General features: G+C 51.6%; 1 protein-coding gene across 1 annotated transcript; it reads left to right on the top strand.

The window, feature by feature from the left end:
- The first annotated feature begins 760 nt into the window (after window positions 1-760).
- On the top strand, window positions 761-8,591 carry LOC311522485 (uncharacterized protein). The gene is made up of 2 exons (XM_084631880.1): window positions 761-1,070; window positions 1,440-8,591. Exon 2 carries the CDS (start codon window positions 1,448-1,450, stop codon window positions 2,339-2,341), a length of 894 nt encoding a protein of 297 aa, XP_084488006.1. The 5' UTR covers window positions 761-1,070; window positions 1,440-1,447; the 3' UTR covers window positions 2,342-8,591.
- The last annotated feature ends 2,153 nt before the right edge of the window (window positions 8,592-10,744 follow it).

The raw sequence follows: 10,744 nt of genomic DNA, 5'->3' as shown, positions 1-10,744 counted from the left end.
TCTCCTTACAGTGTGCATGAAAAACACCCATTGTTTCATGTTCTGTGTGTATATCAATCTCCTCACTGCATTTTCCACAGAATGCATCCGATGAAGTGAGCTGTAGCTTACGAAAGCTTATGCTCAAATAAATTGGTTAGACTCTCTGGTGCCAAAAGTCCTTCTTTTTCTTTCTGCGAATACAGACGAACACGGCTGCCACTCTGAAACCATTCCCTTCTCTGAGCCTCTTTCCCTCTCCCACCTTGGGTCTGCCTTGGGCAGGCCTGGCTCGGGGCTGGGACTGCTGCCCTAAAGTTCTTCCTCTGGGATCTGTTGCCTTTCAAGTCCACTGAACGCCCCCTGAGGGTTTTGTGGCACAGAAGATCCTAAGCTCCTGTCTCCACCTCGCTCCGGTCCCCTCTCCCTCCCCCCCTCTCTGGGCTCACCAGCCCCTGGCTCTCCAGCCTCGCTCCAGAGGCCCGTCCGTCCTGCCTGCCCATCCTTCTCCTGCCCCAGCCCTGCCCCCGGGCCTCCCTGCGCCTGCCAGGCCACGGGGAGATTCGTAGCTCTTCAAGCCGCAAAGCACCGCTGGGATCCTCGTGTCTGACCTCCCCTGGAACACGGCTCCGAGACCTGCCCGGAATGAATTCCCGCTTCAGCCGGAGCGGGTCTCTCGGCAACGGGGACCGCCCTGAACAAAGGGGCCCGCTCCCCGCCCCTTCATGAATATTCAACAGGGGGCGGAACCCTCCAGCCCCCCCCACAACCAGCCCCCCCGGGGCACGGCCAAGGGAGACTCCATTTCCCAGAGACCTCGGCCAAGTGGGCCGCGCCGAAAGCCGCCCCCGCCCCCGCCCTGTCCGAAAGTCGCTCCCGCCGCAGCCCGAGTGCTGGGGACGCTGGCCCCCGGGGCAGGTGCGGCGCGGGGTGCCCGCCCCGGTGGCTCCCGGCGGGGCTGGAGGAGGCTCCCGCGGGGCGGGGGGCTCCCGGCGGACGGGCGGAGGCAGCGCTGCGGGACGCGCCGCAGGAGAATTACCAGGATCTCCCGGGCTCCGAGGGCGGGGAGACCCCGAGAGGCGCCCACCCAGGTGAGGGGTGAGCGACGCCGGCTCGGAGACCGTCCGGGCGGGAAGGGACCAGCTGGGACCCCAGCAAAGCCGCCGGGAGCCCCCAGTTCTGCCTCCTCCCAGTATCGTCCCCAGCAGGTCCCTGTCCTCACGGCAGGTGTCACTCCCGGATCCCCCCGGCAGGAGCCCTCCCCGCCCCCAGCCTTTCCCTGGGGGCTCAGCTGGGCTGTTGGGGCAGCCCCGGCCCCCCTCTCCCCTCAGGGAAGGGTTTGGGGGATTCGCGTCCTGCCCATCAGGTTTTCCGCTCAGCGACAAACCCCTTTGCTGCCCCCCCTTCACCCCGGCGCAGGGACCGAGCCCCACCTGGATTCTCTCTCTCTCTCCCAGCAGGTGCCGGGATGGCGAGTGGGAACTTTGAGGAGATCCCCCAGCGGGAAGGGACTGTGGGAGCGGAGCTGCCCAGGACGTCCCAGAGCCCCAAGCCGGAGGATACTGATGAGGCTCATTGCCATTCTGCCCCCCCGGCAGGGAAACTGAGTCAATCCAGAGCTGGTGTCGAAGCTGAATATGACATGGTGTCTCGGGGGACCCAGGCCAGGGAGAGAGCAAATACGTGCCCCGAGTGTGGGAAAAGCTTCCCTTGGAGCTCCCGGCTCCTCCGACACCAGAGATCCCACACCGGGGAGCGCCCCTACCAATGCCCTGACTGTGGGAAGGGCTTCGTCGAGAGCTCAGGCCTGATCCAGCACCAGCGGACTCACACCGGGGAGCGCCCTTTCAGCTGCGGTGTGTGCGGGAAGAGTTTTGGCCTGAGCTCCCACCTGATCTGCCACCAGCAAACCCACACGGGGGAGCGCCCCTACCAGTGCCCCGACTGCGGGAGGGGCTTCCTGCGGCGCTCCCAGCTCACCCTGCACTGCCGGACCCACACGGGAGAGAGACCCTATAAATGCCCTGAGTGCGGGAAGGGCTTCAGCGAGATCCGCAACCTGAACCGGCACCAGCGCACCCACACAGGGGAGCGGCCCTACAAATGCCCTGAGTGCGGGAAGGGCTTTGCTCAGAGCTGCCACCTCCTGCAGCACCAGCGCACCCACACGGGGGAGCGGCCCTACAGGTGCCCCTGCGGGAGGGGTTTTGTCCGCAGCTCCCAGCTGATCCGGCACCAGTCGGTTCACACAGGGGAGAAACCATACAAATGTCCCATCTGCAGAAAATGCTTCACTCAGGCATCCACGCTGGCCAGCCACCTGCGGATCCACACTGGGGAGAGACCCTTCAAATGCCTCTAGTGCTCGCACCTTATTACGCACCGGAGAACCCACCTAGCATAGAATGCCATGCATGCCTCCCCCTACACGTCCCAGCCCTGGGGTGTGTATTAGCCAAGGTTCATCCCTTATAGCGCCCCATAAAACCCATACATGTGTCTCCCTTCGTACGTGCTCCCTCCGGTGCAGGGGTACAGCTAAGGCAAGCTAAACAGTTTTAGGGACCTCACTTATTTCAAATAACCCCTTGGATTTAATCCCTTGATTTCTAGCCAAACTCCTAGTGCCTTTTTGATGCACGGGGGCGAGGGGGAGTGTTCAGAGATAACCATGGGGTTCAGATGCCCCCTTTATTAATTTTAATGGGGATTGGATCGCCCTATCCCTTAGGCAGAAAAGGTGGCAATGAGGCATACATTTTTAACAGAGTAATTAACCACTGGAACAATTTACCATGGGTCATGGTGGATTCTCCATCCCTGGCAATTTTTAAATCAGGAGTGGAGGCTTTCCTACAAGCTCTGCTCTAGGAATTATTTGGAGGGAGTTCTCTGGCCTGTGCTATACAGGAGGTCAGACTAGATCAGTGGTTTTCAAGCTGTTTGTTGTGACCCAGTACTGGGTCGCGGAATGTCAGACGCTGGGTCGTGACGGCTCTAATCAGCACCGCCGACCGTGCTGTTAATAGTCCCATCGGCGGTGCTGCCCGGCTAAGGCAGGCTAGATCCTATCTGCTCCGACACCGCACTGTGCCCCGGAAATGGCCAGCAGCAGGTCCAGCTCCTAGGTCGGGGGGCCACGGGGCTCCGTGCGCTGCCCCGAGCACCAGCTCCGCACTCCCATTGGCTGGTTCCCAGCCAATGGGAGCGGGGGGTGGTGCCTGCGGGTGACAGCCACGCAGAGCTTCTTGCGTGCCTCCACCTAGGAGCCAGATCTGCTGCTGGCCGCTTCCAGGGCATGGCGCTGTGCCAGGACAGGCAGGAAGTCTGCCTTGGCACCCCCGCTCCGCTGCTAACCAGGATGTCTGACCCCCACACATTGTAATGTGGAGCGCATTTCCAAAGCCCTGGGGCTCCAGGGAGAATCTCAGCTCTGTATCCGCTGAACAGACTGTAAAGTCTTTGAGGCAGGGACTTCCTCCACGGTCAGTACTCCTTGACCAACAAGGGACACTGATCACAACCTCTGTGTTCTACCAGGCTGCATGTAATAAAGACAACCTTCACAGGTGACAGTTTGGAAGTCAGTGTTGTCGTTATGGAGGTATTGAAAGCAAGGGTTGTGTTGGGGGTGAGTGTGGTTATTGGGGAGGCCTTAGAGGTTTGGATAATGAATTGGGGCTGGGTTTAGTTCCATTCTCAGGGCCCTGGCTTCTGGAGTTGCAAGTTTTTATTAGAATCCCCGTTTTCATTAAAAACAAAACCTCTAACGTTCAAGGTTGCAAAGAAAAGTTTCAAAATGTCTGTTGGCTGGGAGCTGAACTCATCGCTCTGAGAGGTGGGAACTTTCCCGAATGGAACGAATGCTGCCTGAGTCTGCAGAGAGCCTGAGCCGAACACTCTCTGAAGGGGTGGGGGAAGTACCCTATGCATCTTAGCTCTGAAACCTGTTACTCTGGTGACAGGACAGGACACGGAGGCAGAGAGGAAAGCCCCAAGGCCCCAGACACAGATTTTGCTGCTGGGTTGGATTGGAGCTGAGTTCCCAGCCAGCCTGTGATGGGGTTGCCGCACTATGCAACAAGAGGTTAAGGGATTATTTTGGGCTCAGCCAGCTCTGCCCTGCCCCACCTGCAGCAAATGCTCCATCTGCTGGAGGAATTAAGAGACGGGGAATTCGCTCCTTTGGGTTGTAGAGCGAGAGGTGAGAAGACCTGCAGAGTGCAGTGGGAAGCCTGAAGGCTGTGATAGCTGCCCAGAAAGGAGGACCCACCCAGAGAGGGACGTATCCTTTGGACATTGGTAACCGCCTCTTATTTATTGTGAACTAAACTGACCCAGAGGGATGAGGGGAGGAAGAGGCCCAGGGAGGACAACTTTGGTTGCCAGCCTACTGGTAGCCCAAAGGGCCCTGGGTCAGAGCCTGGTAGAGTGGGAGGACCTGGGCGCCCCTTCCCTCAAGCCCATGGCAGTCAGGGGTTGTGACTCTGACCACTAAGCCATGCTCCCCAGCCAGATCTTGAGTGAGGACCATTACACAGCCCCATGGAAGGCAGGGAACAGTGGTGTGGGGAGACCGTGGAAGGGAGGGGGCCATAGCAGAGGGAGGGGAATGGGAAGTGTGCTGTTAGGATATAGATATTCAGGCCTGTCTGTAAAGGTCTGTACTCTAAGAATTTAGGTGTATTCTTATCACTTGGCTAGTTCTAGAGGTATAAAAGAAAGAATCAAAATCACTGTGTGCCGGTGTAAGGGCCTTCTCTTACTGTGACAGTCTGAGGCCCTGTTCTTAAGCTAAGGCCTTTGGCTAAGCAACAGAGGCAGCCATAAGCTGGGAAGCGACTGATCACATCCTCCCATTGCAAACTAGCACCATTGAAAGAAGGTGCTATTGGTCTGTTAGGAATACAATCCTGTCCTGATAATGCTTATCACCTCCAGAGAAAGGGAAGTGCCTAGAAGATGTAAAAGGAAACATAGGTTGATAGCATCCTGTCTGGCAAGAACTCACTTATCAATAGCTGGGATGTGAAATCCTCACTTCTGTATTGTTCTGTCATTATAGTTCCCACTTTGCTATTGTTTGTCTGTATAATCTCTGTCTGGTTCTGGGATTGTTCCTGTCTGCTGTATAATGAATTTTGCTGGGTGTAAACTAATTAAGGTGGTGGGACATAATTGGTTACATAATCACGTTACAATATGTTAGGATTGGTGAGTTAAATTTCAGGAAAATGATTGGTTAAGGTATAGCTAAGCAGAACTGAAGTTCTACTATATAGCCTGAAGTCAATCAGGGAGTGAGTGGGTGGGTGTGAGGAGGGGAAATGGGAACAGGGAATGGGGAAATTGGAATCATGTTTGGCTAAGGGTAGGAATGGGAACAGGGACACAAGTGTAAGGCTCTGTGGTGTCAGAGCTGGGAAGGAGGATACTAAGGAAGGAAATTGGAATCATGCTTGCTGGAAGTTCACCCCAATAAACATTGAATTGTTTGCACCTTTGGCCTTCGGGTATTGTTGGTCTCTTGTCATGCGAGAAGGACCAGGGAAGTAAGTGGGTGAAGGAATAAGCCCCCTAACATCTTGGTGCTGGTGACTTGGATGCATTGCATTGGATAGGTGAGTGGCAGCCTGTAAGTCCCCCTCCCCAACAGTCTGCGCAGCTGCTTGGAGGGGGTATCACGAACTCTCGTGATAGTAGTTGCCAGTTCTGTCAAGCCAGGGTAAAGGATTTTTTTGGATAAATGGATAAGGAAGAACCAGGGCCCATACCACGTGCAGGGGTCAACCTGGGATGAGATTAACAAGGAAATGGAGGAAGCGTTAGGGGACCCAGAGGGATGGGGGGTGGCTGAGGAGCCCACCCTCCTTGGTATACGGTAGTGGAAGAAGGTCCCTGCCCATGGGGACTGAATGCCTTCCGGGGAAAGGAGGCTCTTCAGTCAACTTGTGAGAGGTTTGAAGTAAGGGCAGCATTATGGGAAGCTGCCAGGAATCTTTCAAGTTTGGTGCTGCTTCAGCAAGGGCTGCTGAAGGGTTGTAAATTAGTTAGGGATGGTTAAAGATGATTTGGCACAGCAGGGCTTAAAGTCAAAAGCAGAGTTAACAGATAATCTTTAGAGACTGGAGCTGGGACTTGCTCCTGGGGGAGTGGAGAGAAAGAAAGGGGGGGGGAGTGGCAGGGTTTGCAGGAGCAGGTAACAACCCCCACTCTTCTCCCAGAGCCAGAATGAGAACCTGAGGATAAGGGTTCCCAACTGTTTCAACCCAGGGAGCATACTCTTGGATCAAAGCTAACTATGTCCTTTTCTTCTTTTCCTCAGTTTACTTAATTTGCTGCTGGTAGCCTATACTTTAAACTGACCTGGCAGGCTTAATTGGTTTCTTTCCACCTCTCCCCCTGCCTTTCCACACTTTTTTGTTTTTCTGAAGTTTTAATGAAGGGTACTTCGGATACTTATGTGAGATGTCAAGAAGGAAGTTTTTGTTTAATGATAAAACCCAGTTCTATAAATGTAACTGTATGTGCAACTCTGTGCAGTCACATTGGATGGAAGCTTGGTAATTAAATTATCCAAGGGGGTCAGGTAGAGTGGCTACTACCACCACTAGGCTTCTGTCCCCAGAAACCTTTACAGTTATTCTGAGGGAAAATGGGCCCTTTTCCCACAGAAATAGTCTATAAGGGAGATGGCTTCAGAAGGCTGACGTTGGGGGGCAGATGTGTATGGGAATGCAAAATGCTCAACTAGGAGGCCAGCACCTGTGTAATAGCTACCGTGGTACCTGGAAATGGAATGGCAGCTCAGGTAGTTCCCACGAGCCGTATGGAATAATGAGAAGGGGAGGAGCTCACTGGGAATCAATGGAGGTGTGTAAAATAGTGTAAATCAACAGAAGATGTTTAGATGTGCCCCTCTCCTGTGACTGTGGAGGAGCAGGATCAATGGTCTATGCAAGGGGTGGACAATTGGGTGTACTGTGTATAATTTGTTTTGCTGGGAATGTACATATTACTGGGGGCACAATTACACCAGCCCATAACCAAACTACACCCATCTATACGCTGCTATCTGGACTTTGGTGCACAAATGGATCTGTGAATCTTATTGCTGTGAATAATCAAACCAGGGCATACTGCCTGATTCCATAACAAGTGGTCAGGCTGGTTTGGACAATATCACATTTCTCTGTGAACGTTCAATGGACTTATGATATGGACAAAAGCAAGCAAAACCTGCAGGGAGAGCTTGTTGCAACTGCCAGCAATTGGATACATAAGATCGTGACCCTGTCAAAGGAGGAGAGGCAGTGTTTTCAGGGTGTCTCGGATGTTGGACCATACTGCAGTGGTCAGGACTCGGTGTTGCTGTGGATTTTGTATTGTTAACTGTACTTGTGTTACATTGCATATGGAGATAACCTATAAGTAATAAGCCCTCCAAACCCCGCAGTGTACTAGACAACCCGGACACAACCTTCTCTGGCCCACTATAATGGGAAGTCCGGAACACTAATTGGAATAGGTGTGGTATGCCCGGACGAGAGAAGGTGCAGGGCACTATACTACACAAGGGGCAGTGGGACAAATGGACTATTGACACCATCCACCTTGATGCCTGGCCCTATCAGGAAATGTGTCACCATATGTCCTATGCTTTTCCAGGGATACCTGGGCAGGAGGATCCCAAAAGGAAAGAAAAAAAAAAAGGGGGGGGGTGGAGTGTTAGGATACAGATATTCAGGCTTATCTGTAAAGGCCTGTACGCTAAGAATTTAGGTGTATTCTTATCACTCGGCTAGTTAGAGAGATATAAAAGAGAGAATCAAAATCACTGTCTGCGGGTGTAAGGTCTTTCTCTTACTGTGACAGTCTGAGGCCCTGTTCTTAGGCTAAGGCCTTTGGCTAAGCAGCAGAGGCAGCCATAAGCTGGGAAGCGACCAGTCACCTCCTCGCATTCCAAACTAGTCACATTGAAAGAAGGTGCTATTGGGCTGTTAGGAATACAATCCTGTCCTGATAGTGCCTGTCACCTCCAGAGAAAGGGAAGTGCCTAAAAGATGTAAAAGAAAACTTAGTTTGATAGCATCCTGTCTGGCAAGAACTCACTTATCAATAGCTGGGATGTGAAATCCTCACTTCTGTATTGTTTTGTCATTATAGTTCCCACTTTGCTATTGTTTGTCTGTATAATCTCTGTCTGGTTCTGTGATTGTTTCTGTCTGCTGTTTAATGAATTTTGCTGGGTGTAAACTAATTAAGGTGGTGGGACATAATTGGTTAAATAATCATGTTACAATATGTTAGGATTGGTTAGTTAAATTTCAGGAAAATGATTGACTTCAGGCTATATAGTAGAACTTCAGTTCTGCTTAGCTATACTTTCACCAATCAGGGAGTGAGTGGGTGGGTGTGAGGAGGGGAAATGGGAACAGGGACTGAGGGTGAGGAAATTGGAATCCATGTTTGGCTAAGGGCAGGAATGGGAAAAGGGACACAGGTTTAAGGCTCTGTGGTGTCAGAGCTGGGAAGGGGGACACTAAGGAAGGAAACTGGAATCATGCTTGCCGGAAGTTCACCCCAATAAACATTGAATTGTTTGCACCTTTGGCCTTCGGGTATTGTTGCTCTCTGGTCATGCGAGAAGGATCAGGGAAGTAAGCAGGTGAAGGAATAAGCCCCTAACATGTGCTCCCAGTGGGGTGTACCTATGGCCATGGATTGCTTTAATTCAGCCCAGGGAAGGATGCAGAGAAGAGGAACCATGGACTGACCCAAGGGAGGATCATGGTCGGAGCCACCCTCTTCCAGGCTAGAGTGGGGTGGATCACAACTCCCCTGGATGAATATGAATGGAGTGGGCAAGGCAAAAGGATCAGTAAAGAGAGAGCCAACCCTGCTCATGCTGCCTTGCAAAGGCAGACTCCATTTCCCAGAGGCCCTTGCAAAGGGGGCGTGCACAAAAAACAGGACAGGACCCCAGCCCCGTCCATTCCCACTCTTCTTAGTTCCTGCTGGGGCCTGGGACAGTGTTGTGGGGTCCCTTGGGGTTCCAGGTGCTGGGGGGAGGGATTGGCCGTGTGTTTCTCCCGGGAGGAGTGGGGGCTCACGGCGGAAGGGCAGAGGCAGCTCTACAGGGACATCTTGCAGGAGAATTATCAGACTCTGATCTCGCTGGGTGAAGCACCGCTGCCCCTTGGGCATCAGGAGCTGGTGGGGGTCTGACATACTCATAACTGACTGCCAGCCCCCCTGCTCTAACCCGCTAGACCCCACTCACCTCCCAGAGCTGGGCTAGAATCCAAGAGTCTGGGCTCCCAGCCCCTCTTCTACGTGTGTGTGTGTGTGTGTGATGAGAAGTAAGCTTAAGGATCAATTTCCTATTCATGCACAAATGCATCATCACGGCAACAAAGATCACATCCCTATGACTTGTTACTAGGCGTACTACTGTAGCGCCTGGACGGTTGTTGTCCAACGCATGACTGAGATTGCCCTGTGTACCTGCCCAATGGAGGTGGACTTGGGACTCCAGGGTCCTGAACTGTATTCCTGGCTCTGCCACTGACCCACTGTGTGACCTTGCCCTAGTCGGTTTCCCCTCCCTCTATTTAGATCATAAGCTCGTCCTGTTAGGGATGGTCTCACTGTTTCTGCACAATGCTTAGCAAGTGGGATTGGAGCCTTTTGGTGCTACATAAGACAATTTTGCTGCTCTTTTCGTTGCCTGATCTGGCCTGTGCTTTCCTTGGAATCCACTGGCAATGGAGTTTCACTCCCGGAAACTATTTACTTTTAAAAATGTTATTTGGATTGCTCTTAGCACTTCATTGTTTACCTGCATTAACGCTATGCAGCTGGATTGTGCTATGTGACTGATATTTTAATAGCAATAATCATTCAAAATATTAATAATTGTTAGTCATTTCAGCAATTACACTTCTGTGTTTCTAGTATAGCACTTCCTGTTTCTCCTGCAACATTAGATTTTAATTCTAAATTGGGGAGCCGGGGGGATTTTTTTTTTTTTTATACCCAAGCTTATTCTTTGGGGTCATGTGACTTTTAGGCTGACTGATTTCCTGGTTTCATGTCAAAACTATTTCGGTTTCCTTTGATCCTCCTAAGGGGATTGCCCACTGCTACTGTTGTTTTGCCTCTCTAACCAGCACCATCCTCCTTTTTCGCCTCACTTGTGTGTCAAACTTCGATCCCAAATAGTCATCCCAGGCCAGATTTTTAAGTGTTGAAAATACCTAGATGCTATTGAAAATTCTGCTAGTCCCCTTAATACACTTACAAATCTGGCTCTTAAGGCACTATACTATCTTATATGAAATCCTTTTCAGAAACCAATTTCTACGGTAATTTTTATTGAATATAGGCATACAACCCTGAGAGAGATTGACAACCACAAGCATTCAAAAATCATGGGTTTTACACCTGAAAATCATGACATTTAAATAAATACATACATTTGGGGGTCTTTTATTTTGTCTTTTTGTTTCTGAGCTTCTAGGGTGCACTAGCTTCATACTTTTTCTGTTTCCTCTCCCAAAGACTGCATCTACCTAAAACAGTTGTACATGCCTTTAACATTCAATACTGTTTTGGACCTCCAGTAACATGTGAGTCTCCCCTCCTGTCATAATTGAAAACTTATTAAAGATCCTTATTTCTGTAAGTAATCCCCCATCCTGCAAACACCGAAGTGCAGACTTCCTTCTTTCTATTACTTTCTTTGTTGCATTGTAGATATGTC

This window comes from Lepidochelys olivacea (genome assembly GCF_965140295.1).
Source record: "Lepidochelys olivacea isolate rLepOli2 genome assembly, chromosome: 6".
Lineage (NCBI taxonomy): Eukaryota > Metazoa > Chordata > Testudines > Cheloniidae > Lepidochelys > Lepidochelys olivacea.
Note: the sequence above shows the minus strand (reverse complement) of the source record. Positions and strands in the feature narration are given on the sequence as shown.